General features: G+C 37.1%; 1 protein-coding gene across 2 annotated transcripts in view; it reads left to right on the plus strand.

The window, feature by feature from the left end:
* Gabrb2 (gamma-aminobutyric acid type A receptor beta2 subunit) overlaps positions 1-24,678 on the plus strand; it is a 207,480-nt gene that overhangs the window by 94,756 nt on the left and 88,046 nt on the right. For both annotated transcript variants that reach the window (XM_021176879.2, XM_029483941.1), the window contains exon 6: positions 11,964-12,046. In XM_021176879.2, coding sequence (XP_021032538.1) covers positions 11,964-12,046 — 83 coding nt within the window. The remainder of the gene's footprint in view (positions 1-11,963; positions 12,047-24,678) is intronic.

Here is a 24,678-nt window from a genome sequence, read left to right on the forward strand (position 1 = left end):
CATGCACACATACATACTCACTCAAACCCATACCCACTTGTGTATATGTGTGTGTGTGTGAGTTATATATATATATATATATATATATATATATATATATATATGTGTGTGTGTGTGTGTGTGTGTGTGTGTGTGTGTGTGTGTGTGTGTGTGTGTGTGTGTATGTGTATGTGTGTGTATACATACACACAGACAAGCTGCTCAGAATGTATAATGTTGCCTATATGTGTTTTTTTCAGAGCCAACCATTTGTTACTAGATAACTAGTTTTTGTGATCTTCTCAGAGAGACTGTCTCTTCTTTTCCCAGCACTATTTAAAAAAAAAAAAAGAACCTGGAGTTGGTTTGTGGCCTTGAGGTCCCATGGGTTTACCTGCTCTACTTAGACACGTCTATTGTCCTCATTCTGCTCACATTTAGCCAATCATAGTGGGACTTTATGGCTCTGGTTTCTCACGTGACAAGAATACACAGTCTCACAGCAAACTCCATTATTTTCTGGCTCCTGAAAACTCACTCTTTGGCCCAAGGTGGTCTGTAAATAATCACTGCATAGTACAGGCTGGCTCCAAGCACGCAGTAATCATCCCATCTGGGCCAGCCAAGTCTTAGAATCGCTGGTGATTGCCTTTTTAAAAATTCCCTATTTACGACCCTTTTCTGTTGCTTTGAGAGTCTTCCTAACATTCAGTTCCACTTTTTATTTTTTGCATGCTTCATCTTATTTTGCTTAATTAATCACTTAGGTAAGTTTATTGCAAATCGAGACATGATTTGAACACATGGCAACCTCTTTTTTCTTTCTCCCTTATTTTTAAACATCCTCTTGTTATACATGTTTTGGAGGGACTAGCAGCCACTGAATGCTTTCCGTAATGAAGCAGCATATGTTGTTGCTTTCCTTTGTCAGAAGCTGGAAGGGGCTCTCTTAATCTCAGTGGCGAAGATACATACACCCTCGCACTCCTCAGTTCAAACCTCCTAACTTTCTAAGTAGATGAATATTTTGAAGAAATTATTTCTACAAATCCGAAACGAGCATCCTTACTTCTTTGTGGAGTGGTTCTGAGTCACAGGATGATGAAGTATTTGGGGTTGCAGGGACATTTTTCATACCATTTTTCTTCATAGGATATTCAAGGTCACACAGTGAGAGGCAATCATAATAGAAGTTAAGAAATAGTTCCAAAGCTTCAGAAGTTCCATTTCCTGTTATCATCTCCTGCACTTCTGGATATGAGAGGTTTCCTAGTGTCTCAAGTTCCAAACTCTATACTATCACTAGAGGTGCAGGGATCATTATTTCTTTCATGATTCTTTAAACTCATCTTTGATCACTTTCTTTAAATAAAATGATCTTTAAAAGAATAAAAACAAAATTACTGGCCTAATATGTGAAGATTGCTTAGCAGGGACTCGTGTATCCCAGGCTGCCCTTGAATTTCCTACTTAAGCAAGGATAACTTTGCCTTTAGGATCCTCCTGTCTCTATTTCCTGAGTGCTGGATTTACAGAGGACACCACAAAACCTTGTGTGCAAAATTCTGTCCTAATGCATGCTGGGCAAGCACTTCAAGAAATGAAACTACATTCTCCATGTTATTATATTATTTGTATACAAAGGTATTTATTATATTTGCATTAGTAATGATGAGCATCTCAATAACCTTTGCCACCTCTATTTCTCACCCTTGAAGAAAATGACAGTTTGTCAAGAAAACATTGTTTTCCGTGAAAAAAAAAAAATGGTCTGTGTTCTGAGCATAAACAGTGTGTCAATGTGACATCTTGATGGGTTTAAGAGGTCAGTATAAAATTTGAGCATATATATCAAATATGGTGTTTGTATTATTTTTATTTATTTACATTCAAATATTGTCCCCCTTCCCAGTCTCCCCTCTGCAACCCCCTCCCATTTCCCTTCCCCTTCGTCTCTAAGAAGGGACTCCTCCACCTACCCACCCACACCCACCTCATCCTTCTATCATTCCCTTTTGATGGGTCAACAAACCTTCACAGGACCAAGCACCTCCCTTCCCATTGATGCTACGTATGTAGCTGGAGCCATGAACCCACCCATGTGTACTCTTTAGTTGGTGGTTTAGTCCCTGGGAGCTCTGAGGGGTCTGGTTAGTTGCTGCTCTTGCTATGGGATTAAAATCCCCTTTAGCTCCTTCAGACCTTCCCGTAACTCTTCCATTGGGGTCCCTGGGCTCAGTCCAAAGGTTGGCTGTGAGTGTCTGCATCTGTCTTAGGTGCTGGCAGAGCCTCTCAGAGGACAGCACTACTAGGCTCCTGTCTAAAAGCACTTCTTGGCATCAGCAATAGTGTCTGGGTTTGGTGTCTGCAGATGGGATGGATCCCATGGTAGAGTGGTCTCTGGATGGCCTTTCTTTCAGTCTCTGCTCCATTTTTTGTCCCTTCTTTTTCCTTTAGACATGAACAATTCTGGGTGAAAACTTTTGAAATGGGTGTGTGGCTCCTTCCCTCAACTGAGGGCCATGCCTGTCTACTGGGATTGGTCTCTTCAGGTTCTATCTCCTTTCTGTTGGGTATTTTGGTTAGTGTCATCCCCTTTGGGTCCTGGGGCCCTCTCACATCCCTGGTGTATGGGACTAGTGGTTCTCCTCATTCCCCATCTGCTGCATATTTTTATTCATTCTTGTGTAGTGTATATTTTTATGTCATTTGGCAACAGATAAAGGCAGATAATACAGATAATGGCAGAAATCAACATGCAATGGAGGAATAGCTCTGTGAAAATAGATTTCATAAACTGTCAAGAATCTCTATGAGCAAGAGAAATAAGGACACTTCCTAAACAAAGATACAAAGTACAGGAAAAAGTAGTTTACAATTAAAGAAATTCAAACTGATGTTGAATATAGAAAGAAAATCTTATAATCACAGATTTCCAAAGACAAAATGGTTACCTTTCAGGGAGCTTGAATTTCAAGTCCCTGGAGATTCACTAGGGCAATAATTACAGAGCTCACAAAGAAAGGACATGTTCATCTAAAGGGTATTTGCATGGATATCTCTCAACCCGGGTTTTTGTTTTTGTTTTGTTTTTTTTTCTTTAAAAATCAATTATTACTTGATGCTTTGCTCATAAAAGTTTTTAATGATATTAAGCCTATTGAAGTGCATGCCCCACAGTTTTGATGACCAGTATCTCCAACCCGTGGGGTATGATAAGTGTTCCGTGCATAAGCAAATATCCTCACTTAAAAGGAATAAAAGCTATTCAGACAGAAGAAATTCAGTTCCAAGCCAGGAAGAGTACTGTCCTAGCCCCAAGCAGATAGAGAATATTGTCTTTAGAATATTTATCAGAGAAGAAACAGTGTCTATTCATTGTGGAAACAAGGAAATTATAAAAAAAAAGAAAGAAGTAATCAACAATATCTTTTTTTTTGTATACAAATATACACAAAAGCCTTTCTGTCTTTGCCAAGTCACAAAGTTTGTTCAACATCTCTACATATTGGTGTGATTTAACACTAATTCACTAAGATGAAATTTCAGGAGTCAAGGAAAGTACAGTAGATACGTCTTGTTTGCTGTACCAAACAATCCTTGAGAAATGTTATACCAGCATGTCCACAGCATACAGGACTGCATCTATTTCTACACAGTGTCTAGATATTATACTTTTAAGTTTTGTGGTGACTATGTAAACAGTAATAATCGTGGCTTTGATATACATGTGTGGTTACTACTGATATTAATCATTCTGCCAACAGCTTTGTAACTATTTTATATAAAATATAGAAATAGTAAAACTATTTGCTGTAGCTAAAACTATTTTGCTGTTGAGGTCAGGTGGCAGAAAGCCCTGAGATGGTAGCATATATGGATTTTATTGGAATCAGTAATGAATTGCCAGTATGCTGTACATGATACCTCATTACAGATACAGATGGAGTGCATGCAAACTATGCATGATGATAAACAGTTGGTCACTTAGAATTTTTGCTCTTATAAATTCAGCAAGATTCCAAAGAATGGGAAAGAGTGATGGGATGAGAAAAATGAACCAAAGGTGTTTTTCTGTTTTGTTATGCTTGCCTGGCATAGTCTATAGGTGCATAGTAAGCTATGAGGGGCTGGTTAAGGGCCACTTCAGTCCCACCACAGTCTTGCATGTTTCTTGTGACAGCAGCCATTCTGGGATTGCTGCCATCTTGCATAGAATACAATGTAAAGTCTTCCTTTAAAAAAAAAAACCTTCATCTAGCTTCTCTTCACAGCTGATGATCCCAAATAAATATGTCTCAGGGACAGCTTCAAGAGAACCCAACCTTAATTAGACTAGACAATGCCTGAGTCTATGGGGGGAGAGAGAGAAACACTACAAATAAGCACCCAGAATTCTAATAGTGATAGATAGAGGCAGGAATGGGTGGGTGAGCACCCTCTTAGAGGTAAAGGGGAGGGAGTGAGGAGAGAGGTTGGTGAAGAGAAGATCAGGAAAGGGGATAACATTTGATATGTAAACAAAATTGTTAATAAATATAAAAGAAAAAACACAGGAGGTGAGCAGTGGCGTGCAAGGAGCACAATGTGAGCTGGGCAGTGGAGAGGCCATCTTAGAAGGGCTCTGATGAACAGATACCAGAATGACAGGTAAGAAATGCCTCACTTAAGATAGAGGGAAAGGGATATCCATTATCTTGTCTCCAAATTCTTAACGCAGAGAACTCCAGAAAGGAACTGTTCTAATTTTTGACAGCATAACTGTTAGCGCCTCTGATTTTAAATACATTTCTATAATGTATTCTATCAGTCAAGAACCCAACAGGAAACAGATGGTACACCAAAAGTGGGATAATTTGAGGATGCAATAAAAGGACTATTTACAAAGAGATGAAAAAACATTACCTCCTAACTACACAGGATCAGCAGGTTGCCATCAGTGCCCTAGAATTCACTTTTCAAAAGAGTAGGGAGGACTGGATAACCCATGGGTCCAGCAGAAAATGGGCTTAGCATCCCTGGGTTTTAACTTCCCTTGGATCTCAGTTTCATGTCCTGCTCTCCATTCCCTGTGCCAGACAGTCAAGCTTAGAATAGATTGGGAAGTCCAAACAGACTGGTTTTCAGGAAGACAAAATTCAGGGATTAGGGTTAGAGGGTACAATCAGAGAAGCAAAAGAAGGCTCCCACCTGTGTAGTTTGCATTTTAAGCTATACTTAGAAGGGACCATAAAGAAGGGAGGAGATACAGCTGTAGTTGGAGGTTGGTCTGTTCTAGGCAAGTCCTCAAACATCTGTTAGCTATTTAAAAGTATAAATAAGCCTGCTGTAATGGCCCAAAGCTTTTGGGACTCCAGAGGTAGAAACAATCAGCTGTGACTTTGTGGACAGTCTGGTCTTTACTTAATAATTTCTATACTACCTAGGATTGCAATCTATATGTCTATAAATAAATGAAGGAAGAAAGGAAGGAAGGAAGGAAGGAAGGAAGGAAGGAAGGAAGGAAGGAAGGAAGAAACTGATGAATTGTTCTCAAATTGTAGATTTCTGATGTGTTATGCAGAAAAAAAAATAGTTGATTATTTTAATGGATATAATGTCAAAAGCACCCAGTATATTGAATCATCATTTTAAATTGTGAATAAAATTCAATTTTAAAATAATTCAGAGTTCCTATTCTTATTGTATGCCCCCTTTTAAAAATAAATCATAGTTCCATTAGATCTCTTACTGTGATATAAAATCAAATTTCAGTTAAATGATGATCAAATTATGAGATGTTTACTTGTCCTTGTGCCTCTCACTTCTTTTGATGTAAATTTTATGAAGAAAAAAATAAGACTCTAAGATAAATATAGGATTTGTATGTAAAACTACCAAAAAATATAGTGTAGGGAAGATGGGGAAAACAGAGAATAGAAGGCAAGTAAGAACCTAGGTTGGGACATTTATATTAATGTTTGTGATGAAATGGGGTTTATGTCCTTACAAAATGAGAACTTGCATGAGACTTCTCGTTGGATTGCAGAAGCAGGCTATTTATTTAGGGAAATTTCTTAAATAATAGTGTCTGCATTTGTGGCAGAGACCTGGGTAGCCCTTTAATGGTCACAGTATCTTTGCAGAAAATGAAAGAGTCACGGAAGGCCAAACATCTGCAGAAGAGCACAAATAGCTCTAATCTGAAATGCATGATTTATCAAATGGGAACATGATTGCCAGCAATCTTACTTTTTTGGGTGATTACAAAGTTGAGCATAGTAGTGCATGTGACTCCATAAGAGGACTTCAAAGGCGCTTTTAAAAACAATTATGCAAGAGTCTTGGAGATTTTTAATGTAAGCACAAGGCCTTTGGAGAGGCTAGAAAGACATACAAAAAAAAAGTGGGGAGGAGCTAAGGAGGACCTTCAATCAGAGGAGAGAGAGCATTAACAGAGACTCCTTAGGGAGACGCTTGTATTTACTTGTCTGGGATGGGCTGATCTCCATAATTGAGTAAAGCAGAATAAACATCTGCAAAATACAACATTTGCATGTGTGGGTAAAACAGAATTACACCATCTCAAGGTCATATCATGAATGTATGAATACAGGATCACAGAATGAGTTAGCTCATTCTGAATGTATGTAACAGACTTCTGAAGAACAAACACCATACTGTCAAGGTTATCCATTGAAGTTAGTTGCCTCATTCTTAAATACAAGGACTATTTAATCAAAAGCCTGCTATGAAAAAACTCCCTGTTCTCCTATTCACGGTGTGACTCTAAAAACATACCCTACTCCTTATGTTTGCTAGATGAGAATAATTAGACTTAAATGAGAAAAAACACTTCTACAGTATTAATAGTATTTACAACTTATTAGTAACTGATCAATTAATATTGTGTGCGCTTTTTTTTACATTAGCTTTCCACTTAACAAATTACCCACCTCCTTTATCTATATTCTTTTTAATCAACAAAATCTAAGAGCTGATAGCATTGGAGTTAGTGTGAAAGTTAATTTTGTTTCCCAACAAAAGTGGCCACAAAATACAGAATGATGTTAAATATGGTAGTAAGAAAGCCACTTTTAAAGAACTTTTAAGGAAAGAGAATCAGTGAGGTCGGTGGAACATTTTATAATTTGAGTTAATATCATAATACTTAAATTTAGAATTTCTATGTTGAAATTTTAATTTGTTTGTTTGAAAACCTCAAAAATTGATACATGCTTGCGTAAATTGACCTCGTTAAAGATTTTATTTTCCGTTTGAGTGTGTGTTATGACCTACTAGATGTGCCTGCTAGGAACTGAACTCTGGTCCTTGGGAAGACCAGCCTACATATTTAACTTCTGCACCATCTCTCCTTCTCCCTATTTAAAAATTCTTCATTTTCCTCTGGGTATTTTGTCTACTAATACCAGAAGGTCTTCTTTTTCCTTTGCAGTTATAATTGGTTGTAGGTTTTGAGTAAATGTATTAGTTGAACAAACAAAAGCACAGTACGAAATAGAGCACTGTATACAAACTATAGTTCAGGATACCACATTTGATGTTTTAAGCAGACAGTTATATGGATAAAAACAAACTTTCTTGATGAATAAGTATAACATCGTCTATTAAAGGAATCAGAGTCATTTAAAATCACTTAATTCATGTGCTTACTATCTCTGTTTGAAATCCCCCAAGACTCTCAGAGACTATACATATGAGTTCATGTTTTCAACTTCCCAATCACCTCCTGAAGACTCTACTGCAAGGTGTAAGATTTGTCACACACATTGTGATTTCAAGTGTTTCATCTTGAGTATGGACAAGTGGCATTTACTTTTGCTTAGTAGTCATCTTTAGCTGTACTCATATTTTGAGTGATATTTTTGTCCTCTAAAGCTACAAAAATATAAATTATATCTTTGATATAAAATATTGGATTAACTTTTTTATTTCTTGATTTATGGATGCCTCTAATGAATCCTTAGCTCTTACTGGATATTTAGGATTTTTGTTTTGTTTTGATTTTTTGTTTTTGCTCCATACTAATATTTTATGATACAAGTCATTATAGAGCAATAGTAGCTGATTAATCAGTAGGGAAAAGTTTATTCACAATCCCCTGCTCCAAATAAAATACAGGTGTTTCTAAGTAAAACTTTCATTCTTCAAAATAGTTCTACTCTGTTGAAGGTGTTTACAACTGAAGACTCTCCACTCATAAGGAGGGTTTTCATTCTATAGGTTAACTGACTGGTTTGATTAAAAACTAAGGCTGTCTCCATATTGTTAAGTTTTAAAACTAATCTAGTCTCCACATAATACTGTTTATGTATGATTTCAGGGTTGTCCATTTGGTATGAGATAGTCAACTGGTGTGCTCTTTGCATGGGAAAAGTATTTTTCTCCTCTCAGTATTGCTTAGCTGCCTGTAGTCCTTTGTGAATGGTTGAGGCCTCATGGTTTGTTTGTTTGTTTGTTTGTTTTTCCAGTCCAATTTGGCATGTCTAGTAGTGTGGTCTTTGTTCAGCTTCTTTTGAGAGTTATGTTGATGAGAATTTATGGATGTAGCTTCTGACATTGATTATTAGGAGATACAATCTCACAGAAAATTCTCTGATCCTCTGGATCTTGCCATCTTTAAGTAGGGTGTTTGTGGCAGCCAGTAAGTCTCTCTTTAAAGAAAACTTGTAATACTATTGAGTGATTTAAGTCTCATTAATGGTGTTAAGAATCTTCATTAGCATTGAAGTTGCATCTGTTGCACAGATAAAACAGGCATAGATGCTTGCCACTGGCCTTTTTGGAATGGGATTCATTACAGGGTACTTTCTTCACTAAAATGCTTTTAATTATTAAATGTATGTGAGAGTTTCTGACATGAGAAATATCAACTCATAATTCTTAGTTTGTCAGTCAGTGCTTACATTGACTTTTGCGTCTCTATTTTGTTTGGTGACTTATTATTTAATTGTGAGTTAGTGGCACATGTCAAGAACATTTCTTTTAAATACAAGATAAGACAAAGATGGACACTTTGGAAATAACTAGGTTTATGATATATACACATAAATGTAACAATGTTATATATTTAGATGGCATCACTATTATATTCATAGTTATGGTTCAGCCTACTGATAACGGACACGTGTGTGGGAATTTACATTTCATTTGGGCAAGCAGGTACTTTTTACTTTTCAGTGAAATGTGGTGAAATGAGCTGACTTGATATCTGCTCATTGCAGACTAATACAAAAGTTGAAGAGCACTTTTTAAGTTGCACATCCCTTCCATTTATCATCCTACAGCCGACTCGGTTGGCAAGTATTTCCAGTAGGCATAGAATGCCAGTATATTATCAGAGGCATGACTAGTTCTTGTAGACATGACCAAGATTTAGTCCCAGAGTTTTGAATTTACTCCCATAGAAGACCCAAACTACAAACATTAAATATAAAATATCCATAGGATCTACTACCTGAGTTATAACGTTAAAAAAGGAATAAAATAAATAATAAATCGTATGAATATTAGAAGAAAAAATACTTCTGTTGTTGTCGTCATTGCTGTTACTGTTGTTTACACAATGGCTTGTGTACCCCAATCTGGCTTCAAACTTACCACATTTGATCTTAAACTTCTGGTTCTCCAGCTACAGTCCTGTTCTGGGAATAGAAGCCAGGGCTGTATATATGCTAGGTGGGCATTCTATTGACAGAGTTACAGTGTCAGTCATCCTTCCTTTCACTTTATTCTGAAAACATGAAGAAAACACATTCCTTCTGTGATAGCATCAGGGGACTTGTTTATCTTAGTGTATACAGAATAGTTCACGGTTCTTAATTGGTATGAATATGTATTAGCAGAGGTGTGAACTACAAGCTGTAGTATTAATTACAAACTTCACCTCAATTACACAGCTGGCTTTCTGTACCTGTTTCTCTTATTTTTTGAAATTGTAATTATGTCCCTGCAACGGTCTGGTCTTTTGTATTGGTTTACCAGACTCAGTAAGTTATTTGCCCTAGTTTCTAGGGTGAGGAATCCACGTAACAACTTTCCAGAACAGCACTGGGTTATGGTACATCTACCATTTCCTAAATTTCATTTCCTCTTGTAAACTGTATGTTAGAGGAAATTCAGAGTGTATCAATCTATAATGTCATACAAAATTTTAAGAGGAAACAGTAGGCCAAGAAGAAATCCATCCAAGTACCATTTTACAAGAATATTAAATGTGAATATTCATTTTAATGAAATTTGTAGAATTTAAATGCAACATAAATCTCATTGAAAGCTGAAACAGTCAAATTGATAAAAATAACCTTAAAATAATTTTCTTCATGTAATTTAAATTGATTAAATTCCATTTATTGTTCAACCTACAAAAGGGACATCTCTAACCTAAGACACAGTGCCATTTTCAGTCAAAACAGAAGTAAAGCAATAAAATACTCTTTCAAATACAAAGCCTTATAATGAGCAAATCCAACCACTTACCTCATTAAAAATTAATGTTTTTTTCTCATTCAACCGATATTTATTGAATGCCTTTGCCCTGAATTGAACAGAGTCTATGCTCATAAGCAGCTTAAATTTTATTGAAAGAAAAAGACTCTTCTGAGAAAACAATTAACAAGCTAATTCCAGATTGTGGTAATTGCTTGAAGGCAGTGAACAGAAAGCCAAGATGGAGCCTGAGTTAAGACAGTCACCCTGGATAGGCTGTCCTGGGGGAGCTTCTCTGAGAGGGAAGGATTTGAGTGACAGAAGGGAGGGGAACAAGGGGGGGATGCGTGTTATAGACATAGAGAACAAAGGTGGAGGTGGAAAAGCATTGTGAGAAAACACAATAGGAGAGGCTAGTGGGAAAGGAGAAGAGAAACAAAACATGTGAGAAAGAGTCAGCCAAACTTAGAATAGCCACTATATTTTTCACAGATGAGATGTACTCTGTGTTTTGTGTGGAGGATGGAATCAGGGACACAGATGGAAAGGTCTGAGGTCCAGCTTCTGCACTATCTTGTAGGGGAACCAATGGGGACAGACTTATAGGAGAAAGTGGGATAGTAGAGAATTGAGGCAGAGTGACCTGCAGGACTCACTAAACAAGGAAGAAACCAATAAGAAACCTGCTCTGGGAAGCATTTTTGTACTACAGAAAAGAAAACTAAATTAAGAAAGATCATTATGAATAACCAATAACATATTCCTTGTCCACACCTCCAGTTTTTTTCAGATTCACCCAAGTATATTCCTGGAATGAGGCTCCGTGGCTTCTTGGTTTAGTTCCATGTGATATAGGTGCAGTTTGGAAAGTATAGTCTAGGCTATTTCCTCCAGAGTAGAGCTCTGTCTCATTTTTCAGTTTCTAGCTGAGCTCTGAGCTCCTACAGTTGAGCAAAAGTAGGTTGTCAAATCCAAAAATATGAACTTCCATTCTTTCTTCTCTTTCTAAGTAGCCAAGAGTACATCAGATTATTTAGGACAAAATGATTAGGCATAGATAGAAGGCTCATGTGGGCTGTATCTTAATGAAGATGCTTACAAAGTACAGTATGGTTTTAAGCATGAAAAATTATGGATCCAAAGTAAGCTCGGTAGAAGATTAGACTTTAACATTTTGCAAAATGATGGGGTAAAGCAAATGTGAGAGTCATTAGAATATTTTGTCACCATCTCCAGTCACCTGAGATACAACTAGAATGCCCCAAAGGCACTCTGGAGACTTCAGTGAATTGCGTTTGAAACACATTTAGGTAATTTTGGTTGAAGTTGTTAGTGACCCATTGAATACTTATATAATCAAATCTCTTTAGGAGCCAGAAGAAGAATTGTGAAGGAAAACACTTTCCAAAAGAAGATCACTCCCTTGTATGGATGCTAAGGCTAGGATTAAGTCTCTAAGAGGGTTATATTTTTGTTTGTTGGTTGGTTTTTATTTTTTTTCCTCTTCTGCACTTGGCTTTAAGCACTAACAACTCATATTGCCAATTCTCTTCTAGAATCACAACTACAGCTGCCTGCATGATGGACCTAAGGCGGTATCCACTGGATGAACAAAACTGTACATTGGAGATTGAAAGCTGTAAGTGTCGGCAGATCCAGCCTGGCTGGACTTCATGTTTGAGGCTTACCTTAGGCACAGGCATGCTAAGCAGGATCATACTTCAATCAACTAATCAACAATCTTGGCAAAGATGCTAGAGGAGTATTTTGAAATTTGGTCCAGGCAAACATTGACACATTCTCTCCACCTTAATGCTGTCACTTTCTTACATCTATCTCGAAATCCTTGAGAACATGTTTAGGGGAAAGTGTGATTTGTCAATAAAAACAGCACCAATACCCTGGAAGGAAATCACCGACTGTTCAGGCATTTGATTTGGTACGAAATTGGTACAAAGGTTAACACAAGCCTTAGAAAGAATGTGAAGGTGACAGCATGTGATAAAATGGCCCAGTTGTCCTTGACACTCATGAATACTATCCCTTATAGTTGATAAGTGAATGTGGAATGTGGCCATGAAGACTGACTGCATTGGGAAGGTTGGACTATCGCTTCTTGGCCTTTTGGCTAAGATCATGTGTAAGAAGGTTGGACTGTGGATTTTGTTTGCTTGTTTTTGCTTTGGAGCAGGATAGTCAGTGTTGGAAACTTAGCTTCTTGCAGAAGGCCAAAGGCCATACAGTAATCAAGACTGTGTGTGTGTGTGTGTGCAAGAGAGAGTGAGACTGTGAGAGAAAGAGAGTGAGCGAGCATGCCTTTAGGTGTGTATGTTTATTCTATATATGATGCTGGCCTGTTTTGTAATGTGTTTGCTTTTTTGGCACAATGGATTTCATGATCATGAGTTAGTCATCTTCCATGCTGGGGGGGGGGATAGCTAAAATGTTGATTCTGTAATCCTTCTGCATTCTAGACATCTGCATTTAAGGGTAAGGAGAAGCTTGAGTCTGCTTTTTCCACCCATGCTTTGGAACACTTTTGTATCTTATCCCAGTCCATAGTTAGAAGTTGACAATTTTAACTCAGTGTTGAGTACAGCAAGAAGCTGGACTGTGAGATGTTTTCTGCCTCCGAGAAAAATTTTAACTGTGGCAAGCAGCAAGAGTCTAAATCACTGCTCTGAGCAGACAGAGCATTTATGAAACTTTGTGCATAATTTTACTCATTTTAAAAAGACAGCTTCTAGGGGTAATTAAATTTACACACACTTATATAGAAACTAATTGCATGCTTATATTCTAACTCATCATTATTTCCAAATTACTTCTTCACATTATATAGAACTAGTTCATTTAGCTGGCCTATAGGATTTCACTGATTAATTTTATGTAAATATCTTTGAGATGGCATTGCTTGTTACATGTGCTTAACTTGTGGTACAATATTTCTCAAAGACCAAACTTTTCGGCAGTTTCAGATGCTCAGAGGGAGGATTTCTTGGAGGAAAGTTTGCTTTTTGGTGCCACTTTATTTTATTATGATTATGGTTTTGGAGGTAAAATTTTACTGAACTCATAAGGAAACATAGTTATTCATGGATGGAGGAATCATCGTGATCTTACTTCAAGTTCTTTGTTGTCCTCTTAAAAACAAAACCAAAAAAAAAAAAAAAAAAAAGCTGGTTTGTTTTAAAGAAGGAATACCAGCAGAAATGGGCAGCACTCAAGGGTTAAATTACAACTTGAAAATAGCAATTTTTAAATTTACACAATAACTTGCTGATGTGGTCATAAATCATTGATATATATGTCTTGGGGAAGACACTGATATTGGATGACCAGATTAAAGCATCCCTTTTCTCAATGCCCATTTAAATAGTCTGTTCTAAAGGGAATTGGTACTAAAGATTTATCCAGACTGCTAATCATCATTGTAGAAAATGAGATGTGATGATGTTTTCACAGTGCATGTGATATGAAAGCCTTTTTATTTTTCCATTTTGCTGAATGTATTCAAATAGTATCCCATAAACAAAAAGCATATAGATGATGTCTGGCACCTCAGTAATATCCACCTTAGCCAATTGTTTCCCTTGGTAGCCCAGGGAGTCATCAGACTATCTTTTCCTTCCTTTATCCATGATCCTTCTCTCTCTTCCTCATCATTTTTTCTCCTCCTGTTCTTTCTCTTCTCATCACAATTGCCCCAATACTATTGTTAAATGATAATGATCTATCAATAAATATTCAGTAGAGAAAGCATAACCTGTGTCTGAAATGCTTTGAGTAAGGGGCATAAAAAATAAATTCATCCACCCATCAATCTATCCATTCATTCATTCATTTACTCATTCAATAATTACTTTCTTCATTAAACACTCATTGGACACTAACTACTTACCATGCGTTATAATAAGCTTATGGATATAATGAAAAGAGTAAAGTACAGTATTTTGATAAATTAAATAATATTGGTAGGATAAAGTCATTCTTTAAGTTAAACAAATGATACTTAGAACAAACCTTAAAATCTATCTTGAGAATTTTAGATGGCTTGTATGGACTATCTATGTCATGACTAGAGGTCATGACATAGGTCAGCATCAGTAATTCTAGGATGGAGGAGGCAGTAAGCACATGGGTCTCTGGGCTAAACTGATACAGTGATAGGGAGCATTTTGGAACACAGGTAGAATACCCATTATATCTTCTTCAGTGAAATAGGCAAGCAGAGATACTTAGACAAACAAGGTACCATTTCTGTGCCATGCTAAGACTAATGATTCTGTAGACAACATCACCATTGATATTACCAAATTATCCCTAGAATATTGGACTCAGTTAAACACACAACCCTTTATGAGAGAGATTTGGCAATTAGAACTACTGAAGAAAATGTAAATAATATACAAAACAGACAGGTTAAACACACGGTACAAGAAATTGGAGTTGGAGTAGACTCATTTACCCCGAGGAGGAGCATTGTGATTGGGAGGGATAGATGCAGCATTTGAACAGGAGAGTTGTTTTTCAGATAACTACTACAGGATTTCCTCTTAAGAACCTTGACTGTATCTGATATAGAGGGAAAAATAGACCAATACTAAAAAATGCCAAAAGGCAACTTAGGTCAGAAAAGTTAAAGAAAAGCTTTAGGCAATTATAGCTGGTGAAAATCAAATGGGTGGCTGTATTTTGCAAGATCATTTACTAGGCATGGAGAAATTATTTTATTGGGAGAGTGATGAGATTAAATAGTTTCTAAGTAGCTGTGGGTTGAGGGTTAGTTGGCACCAGCAAAAGCTAAAAGAATTTAATTAAAGGATGATAAGGCAGTGCTGGTTTATGTAAGGCTGCAGAGCCCATCTGCATATCCCGCTGGGAGTGATGCTGTTTAGGAAAAGATAAAAATCGAATCCTTGCTAAGCTTCAAGTCTCTCTCTCTCTCTCTCTCTCTCTCTCTCTCTCTCTCTCTCTCTCTCTCTCTCTCTCTCTTTGTGTGTGTGTGTTCATGTGTACATATGTTTGTGCTTGTCTACTATGACTTAGCCACATTTTTTCTTTTCACAAATTTTTCTCATATGAATATATTTAACAGTTGTATCTGTGCAGAATTAGCTGAGGCACTAGTAAGATCCATTGTAGATGCACTCTTTTAAAAATAATGTTAGTCCTTTCAAATCTGTTCCTCCTCATAAGAAAATGTATTTATGACTATTTATATCTGTACTGGACAGGGAAAGGTGGAGATACATAAACGAATAAAATGACCAAGACTTTTAAATGAGCCTTGAATTATTTTGAATTAATATATTCCTCTGTCACTCCAGTAAAGCCTAGTTATAATTATTTACCCAAGAAAAAGCCAAGAGTATTGCAAGTGATCCCTCAGTCATTGCATAATATTCAGCTGGAATTGCTGTTTGGGTTTGACAGTCTCTAGAATTTTATCTAGGCTCGCAGAAGGCAAGGCTGTATCTTCCCACCCTTGCTATGTTTTATATTTTGTTGGACTATAGTCCAGGCAAATAGATATCAGTCCCCAGTAGCCATAGATAAGTCTTAATGGTGTCAATAGAATTTAAGCACCTTGGGCAGATGTTGTTTCTCACTTTGATATTTGAACTTGAATTCTTCTGCCATTCAGTTCTGACAACATTTGAAACCACCACCTTGGATGTGAAAGTGTATCTTTCACTTTCACTCAATAAAGTCTTTCTCTTTAAAACAGCTATTTCTGTTTTAAATAAAATATCATTTAAATGACCATGTCTATTAATAAACAGCAATTTATTATCATACATTTATAAATGTACATATATTTATGAATACATTATATATTTAAATTTCCAATATGATATATAAAGTTAAATTCACATTTAGCAAAATGAAATAAAATCAGAGATTCAATTCATTGGTTACACTATGCATATGTTGACATGTTGACTCAGTGTATAGCTAGAAGCTGCCATATTGGACAGAGAAGACAGTTAAGATATTTTTGTCATAACACAGAAGTTTATTGAAAGATACTAAAATAGAAGGTGGGTTCATATAAATCCAACATCCCCATCACAAAAACTCATAAAATTTAATATACTTTGATTCTCTCACATGGAGTCTATACATCCTTCCAGGCTGAGGATTTTACAATATCACTTCTTCACACTATAGTTGCATGGATGATGGTAGTTAATGATATTATAAACCATAGGGTTGAAAGAAGAAAGAATATAATTACAAAAAAATGAAAACTAACATTCTCATATTCACTATACTTTTGAACAGATCTGGAGCAGGATATCGGTTTGATAATGTGTCAGCACCTGCCAAGGATTTTCTACTCTCAAATCTTATCACTTGTCATATTCTCAGAGAAGAATAATAAGACTCTACATTCATTATATTCATATCTTCAGGTGTCTTTGCTTTATGTAAAAATCACAAAGATGGAAAGGAACCTGAAGCACATTAGAACTCAAATGACAATTGTTATATTTGCAAAGGAAAACACTATTTTATTAATCCCAATGGGGTAAACCTAAATAAAGCATAGTTCAGTGTTATACAATTAGTACTTTCCACTCTCATAATTGAAGTTGTAATTATTCATTCCATTTACCTCAACACATCATTAGGCTCCTCCCAATACAGTGTGCTAAGTAAAAGGTTATAGAGTTTCTAGTGTAGCAGAGTTGCTGCCTGCCCACAGGGCACACCATAGGTAGGTATGTGGTTTTCCTTCTGGCTTCAGTCAAGACTTTCATGTGAATAAGAGATGCTTTTTGGCATCCATTCTTTTAGCAACTGAAGATAACACTATTTATTGACAGAATTGATCCCCTATTAGATTTTTATCCTATAATATTCCAAGAAAAATATTGTAAATACCACAATAAATGTGAACATGCTGAACCCAGTGACTTCCAACTTTGAACTATATAAAGCCCATCCTTAGTGAGAGGTTCCCAGAGTAACACATTGCTCTGGCTGTGTTTGATAAACAGAGCTGTTCAGATTAGGAAAGGGAACAATGACAAGGCTACAGACTTCAAATTGAAACAATTTTTATTTTTTATTTATTTATTTATTTATTTTTTTGGTTTTTATGAGACAGGGTTTCTCTGTGTAGCCCTGGCTGTCCTGGCACTCACTTTGTAGACCAGGCTGGCCTCGAACTCAGAAATCCGCCTGCCTCTGCCTCCCGAGTGCTGGGACTAAAGGCGTGCGCCACCACGCCCGGCTGAAACAATTTTTAAAGGACAAAGTGAGCTTCTGGGTCTCTTAGGACACTGGGTGTTTTAATGATGCACTGCTCAGAAATGATGCTCTGCCTGGAAATGTTCTGTCCAGAAAGTGGCATTGGGCATCTTTACCTTTCAGAATCTGTTGCCTCCCTGCTCTTACAGTTTCTACTACTAGGCTGATTCCTGCTCTCAATCTGCACATTCTGAAAATGCAGTGCAGGTCCTCAGTGCTCAAGCTTCATGGGGGAAGGAGAGAAGGGCAAACCCGTTTGTTTAGGTTTTTTTGTTTGTTTCTGTTTTGGTTTTGGTTTTTTTGTTTGTTTGTTTTTGACTGAGGAGTTGTGTCAATGCTCTGTCGCTGTGTATAGTGTCTCTTCCTGGCTGTCCTTCAGTTGATCCTCCATCAGGCAGGATTAGGAGAAACTGGCACAGCTGTGGGTTGCTTAGTGTTTAGGGTGAAAATTGGAAACATGACGTGAGTCTCCCAAGCTATACCCCTAAGCACACCCACAGACCTTCTCGACAGCACTTTCAGACAATGTATTTTGTTTTCATTTGACAGTTGCAGCCCACTGAACTGTGACGCATCCAAAATTTGACTCACTGCATTACCTTTCCAAGATTTCTCTTTTCGTGGGCCTTAAATAATGATGGTTATTTTTTGAAAATCAAATCTCTCTCTTTGCGATGGCTTCCAATTCTATTCCCTGTGCCCATGCTAATCTCTGTGACAGTCAACCCAGTGGTTATTATTTAATGACATCATGATTGTTTTCACCATTAGCATTAAGAATCACCATATATCAAATAGTGCCTGTCATGGTTCCATGCTGTCTAGACACAGGCTTGACTTCCCTATCTCCTGTGGCTGCTAATAACGTCATCTGTACATATGAGGATATAAGACATTTGGGAGGTTGAGTGGTATGTGTGTGTGTGTGTGTAAATAAACAAGTACATACATACATATACACACACACACACATACATGCAAACATAGTTGGATATATAAATAGAAGTACACAAAGGCCAAGAAGTGAATGTATTGCTTAAGGTTTAGTTGCAGCAAATAGAACTCTGTAGTTAGGTTTTAAGGCAGAAGAGAAATCTTGACAGGACTGGAGAAATAGAAAATAGGCTGAGATTTCTGATCTGACTCACAGAATTGCAGCCCAGCCTTCTGTTGCCAAAGCAGCAGCTTCTCGAGGGTTAGTGTGACCATCTGATGAATCAGGGGCTACTACTCAGTCACTAAAGCAGAACTTCCCTTCTTGTTATATAATCTATGCTAATGTCCTAGAATCTGTAAGCTGTACGTCTCTCTCTACATAGTCCAGCTCTGAATTCAAGTCTCAGCAAGTGCATCTGATGAACAGATCTCCCACATCAATAGAAACTGTTGAGCAAAGCATGCTGGAGAATGCAGGTCTCAGTGAGACAACTGCCAATATGAAACAGTATCTAAGCCTAGATATTACCTCAGTTAGTCTGCTGTTAGAGCTCATATCTTTAAGCATTTGTATTTATCATAAACCTCCTTGTTTATATCTCCAATACAATTAACACACTTCACTGTGTCCGCAGGCATTTGAACCTTTATTAAATTCCATCTACCCAGTTGTGTGCTTTTAGAGGAATTAGATACTTTCATCTTTTTCTTTATAAATTAACAATCCCATTCTGTAATGTAGAATTCACATCCCTTGAAAAGCCAGACATTCACAATCTCCCTGCTTGACAACCAGAAGGTGCAAAGAGAACACTACTGATCATATACTTTTGAGTTGTAGGTATATAACATGAGACCAGACAGAAGCATCAAGTCTATGGAGAAAATAAGTGACAGTTTGTATCTGTGTATCACTGTGCTCAGTAGCACAAGCCCACGGCATCTACAGTGAACCCCCAGTTGCAGCCCATTGGCTGTGGTACAAAGGATGAGTCTGAACTTTGCTTTGTCTTGTGATACTGTTAATTTTCAGTTTAATATTCTCCTATTTAATTTAACCCAGGACAGTTCTTATTATTTGCAACTAACAACCACGGTTTTTAAAGGGATTGGTTTTTGTGTTACTCAAATAACACTATAAAATACTTATGTGAAATTTCCCATGGACACACACACACATAACATCTATGATAATATATACTGTATTGGACATTCATTAAATATATGAAAAGCTTACATTCAGTGCCTTGTCTTAGCATGCGAGCCCTGTGAGAATGGGTTAGGAAGGGTCACAGAACTAATGAGGTGTAGTGTTGCTATGCAATCCCAGAAAGTCTCTTCACACATATCCTACTTTAAGTAAATGTACCAGTGAGCCACATCAGCAATAAAAGTTGCTCTAACACCTCAGTCCCTATTCTTAATGAAAGGGCTATTAATTTGTCATTAGTATCTTGGTATCAATATATGTATATATCTCCTAAATGATTGCTAGTCAGTGATTCCCTAATTTTTCTGACAGTTAGAATATAAAAGACTTATTTCCTACCAAAGTAAAGGCACTCTATTAAATTAATTGATTTCAAATGCCCCTTGTAAAAATCATGCTTAAAGAAAATATTTACTATAGTCATAAATGCTGAATCTATTTGTTTATATGTATAGTGAATTATGGCTTGAGTAACACTTAATAAAATTTACTGCCAAATAATCAAATTAATTAACAGAATCAGGAAACATACATCAGGGATGAACTGCCCTTGATGGAATGATGATGCATATTTTCAATTATAATTGTAGAGTAATAGCAAACACAAGAGAGCATATAAACTGCTACAATATGCAGGAAATCTGTGATGTGAATACATCTTGCAATTCTGTGAAGCTTTAAACTTTAAGGACCATGCTACACTAACTCGTTATGCCTTGCTTCTCAGTATCTTTGTCTTCCTCATTCTCTTCCTCTTCTTTCTCCTCCTTGTCTTCTTCTTCTTACCTTCTTCTTTCTCCTTCTCCTCCTTATCCCCTTGCCTTCTTCTTTTCCTTCTCTTGCTCCTCCTTGTTTCCTCCTCCTCCTCTCCCCTCCCTTTCCCTCCTCCTCCTCCTTCTTGTTCTTCTTCTTCTTTGAGAAAAAGCTTATATTTCAGGCTTATTTGGAACTCACTATGTAACCCAGGCTGACCTCAAACTCATAGCAATCCCCTGCTTCAGCTTTTAGGTTTTGGCATTACAGGAATGTAATAAAACAGTTGGCTCAATGTTTTGGATTGTGAAGATACACCATCAACAACAACAAAAATAAATCCTTAAATTTAGCAAAAACATCCCTTTTGATTTGACATGTAGAAACTAGCAGTTTCCACTTAAAAAATCTCTTTGCTGTGTATTTTGACTAAGTCGTCTCCTTGGTCATCTCACACATTTCTTGTAGTAACATCTTGAACAGGAACAATGCCACCCCCTATTATAAAGGTGAAAAAACAATGGTTAAAGAACTTAGCCAGACCAGAAATTGTCGAAATTGGAATTAGCTTCATTCCCAGAGTATAACAATTTTTAAAGTGTTTTCCTCATTTTATTGAGATATAAAAGGCAAATCAAAATTAAATATGCAACTATAAAATATCAAGTTTTAATAAGTTTATAATTATATTCTGAGATCTCTATCCCTTTGAGTATCCTTCTAGAAAAGAACCCCTGGTCTGAGATCCAACACCTCTCAGAGACCCTCCTTTAACGTCTCTTTAGCAGCTATTAAGTGTGATATTCTACTCTCCTGGTTAGTTTTTGTATCAGGAAGTGCCTTACACTGTAGCTTTCTCTGTTTTGGGGGTGAGCTTTTGTTAGACCTTGGCATTGTAGCAATGATGATTTTGCTGGCCTTAGCAAACGCCTTGGCCCTCAGTCTTTTAAAAAAGTTCCAATGAGCCTGTTTCTCCTCCTGTTCTTAATGTATGATAAAATTCACATATAAAATCATCTTTACAAAGTTTGCTTCTCAGTAAGTTTTTAGTAAATTAAGAGTTTAATAGTTATGGGTTTTTAATAGATTAAGTTCTCCCTTCTTGCAAAATGTTGAGGAAGTTGTATATTTTAATAAACATTTTTTCCTTAAGAAGCATATCTGCATAAAATTTCTAATTGTGTTTTTTATCATAACACTCTTGCTTATGGGATGGGTATTAATGAATGGTAGTGAATGAAAAGGTAGTCCCTTTTCATTCTTTGATATTGGTAACCTGTATTCTCTTTGCATTGGTAAATTGCTGTCTATCTGTCATTCCCTTTAGTATTAAAAGACTCTCTTTGGCATTTGCCATGTTTCTCTTTTTCCCTTTGGATTTTTCTGCCCACATACCATCTTTTCCCAGATTTTGGGTTGTTTTGTTTTGTTTTGTTTTGTTTTGTTTTGTTTTGTTTTTTTACCTTGAGCCACTGATTAAGTCATCTCCCCTCCTCCAACTCCTCCCAGGTCCTCTCCACATTCCCTCCCACAAGGATCCACTCCCTTTCTGTTTTTCATTAGAAAAGAACAGGATTCTAAGAGAAAACATTAAACTATAACAAAACATAATAAGATTTAAAAAAAAATACTACATTGAACTTGGACAGGATGAAACAATAAAAGGAAGAGATCCCAGAGAAGGCACTAGAATTAGAGATCCACTTGTTCTCACACTTAGGAGTTCCATAAAAACACTAACCCAGAAGCCATAATATACATGAACAGGACCTGGTACAGATCTATGCAGGCCCTGTTCATGCTGCTTCAGTCTCTGAGTTCTTATGAGCTTTGCTCATGGTGACTTAGAGGGCCTTATTTTTTTTTCTTTTTACAGCATTTTCAGCCAGTGTAAATTTTTTAAACTAAGTTTTATTAGATATTTTCTTCATTTACATTTCAAAGACTATCCTGAAAGTTCCTTATACCCTCCCTCCGCCATGCTCCCCTACCCACCCACTCCCGCTTTCTGGCCATGGCGTTCCCCTGTACTGGGGCATATAAAGTTTGCAAAACCAAGGGGCCTTTCTTCCCAATGATAGCCAACTAGGCCATCTTCTGCTACATATACAGCTAGAGACACAAGCTATGGGTGGTACTGGTTAGTTAAAATTGTTGTTCCTCCTATAGGTCTGCAGACCCCTTCAGATCCTTGGGTACTTTCTCTAGCTCCTCCATTGGGGGCCCTGAGTTTAATCCAATTGATGACTGTGAGCATCCACTTCCGTATTTGCAAGGCACTGGATATAATTTGCAAAACACATGAAAATCGAGAAAAAGGAAGACCAAAGTGTGGATCTTCATTTCTCCTTAGAATAGGGAACAAAATACCCATGGAAGGAGTTACAGAGACAAAGTTTGGAGCTGAGATGGAACATTGGACCATCCAGAGACTGCCCTACCTGGGGATCCATCCCATAATCAGCCACCAAACCCAGACACTATTGCATATGTCAGCAAGATTTTGCTGACAGGATCCTGATATAGCTGTCTCTTGTGAGGACCTCATTTTCTCTGTGTCCTCTATCCTGACTGTCTCTCACACTCTTTCTACCTGTTCTTCTATCATGTTCCCTGAGCTCCATGAGGAGGCAGACATTCCATTTAATTTGAGTGTTCCAAGGTTAATAATTTATAAAACTGACACCCCACACTTTAGTTTAGTAGCCCAAGATAAAACTCCTTTTCCTCAGCCTTCTGCAGTAATTATGATGTACTACCCAGGAAACACAATTAGGGCTACAAGATGCTTCTACTGCAAGACACAATCTCATCCATTACTCCCTCAGAGACAACTTATGGAGAGCCAATAAGTGGTTTGTTATGATTTTGTAGTCTGATCACCTTTGTCTCTTGCCTCCTATTCTTCAAAAGTGAAAAATATGCCATTCCATGTTGGTAATATCTACTACCATGTTCTCTGGATCAACACCTGTCAAAGAAACGATAAGATATTTTACTTAGATCCTGCATATACAAAGAAAGTACAAGTAGGCATCTCCTACTGCAGCAACTCGTTTGCTCTCTGGCTTGCTTCCCTGTGATATTATTACACATTCATTGCTATTCATATTGTTATGTTTTCTAACCCTCATGAGAATTCAAAATTTGTGTCTGAAATTGAACAAAACCTGAGTCTACCCTGTAAAAATAAAACACGGGCCTTATACCTCAAGCAGACCATCTCAGTAATTAAAGAAAGTAAATGGAAGCTGATTTGCAAAGCATCTCATAAAAACACCCCTTCGAATACCACAAGACTTAAAAACCCTGGCTATTGTTAGAATGGCCCATGACACTAACAAAAGGGAAGATGGGATGATTGGACATAGTTTGCCATTTTAAAACAGATGCTCCTACTCGACAAAGTTAGTTGAAGCAAACCTGTCAAATGTCAAAGTGTAGAATATAAAAATTTCAATGAAATGTCAGGAGAGATGGGAAAACCAGTGAATTTAAGAAAATCTGTCATGAAGATGGCATTACATGTTTCTCTATGCCTGAGTTTGGGTGGCATATGGAAGTTTAAAAATATAACCTAATGATGTGTCTTTACAGTTATAAGTTTATGTAACCTAATTGCCACACCGCTGTCACTGTGGGTTTATTTGTTAGGCTAATGAAATATGGGTTTCCTTAGAACTTAGCTGGGATAAGTTCTGTCCCACAGTACTGACAGGTCCTGAACTGTTTCTATTATTGACTCCTACTTGAAACCAGGAAAGATGCTCCTGGCTGCAAGGAGTATACCAGCTTGAACCACCTTCATAATGTAGAGATGCAAGAGCCAAGATCCATTGGAGTCAGTGCTGAAAGCTCCCTGCTGACAGAGAGCATAGTTAGCAAAAGCAGAGAGTGCAGCAGTGAAGAGGGTGTGGAAGGCCTGGTTGCTTGTTATAACTACCAATTTACAAATTCAAACATTTTGGATATTTTGAAATAACATCAATTTTGCAAAATATTACAAGGAGAATATATAGCTGCCATGCCACAAAGTAACTAATATTGGCAAAAAAGGAAAGAAAAAAGAAAGGAAGGAAGGAAGGAAGGAAGGAAGGAAGGAAGGAAGGAAG

This window comes from Mus caroli, chromosome 11 (genome assembly GCF_900094665.2).
Source record: "Mus caroli chromosome 11, CAROLI_EIJ_v1.1, whole genome shotgun sequence".
Taxonomy (NCBI): domain Eukaryota; kingdom Metazoa; phylum Chordata; class Mammalia; order Rodentia; family Muridae; genus Mus; species Mus caroli.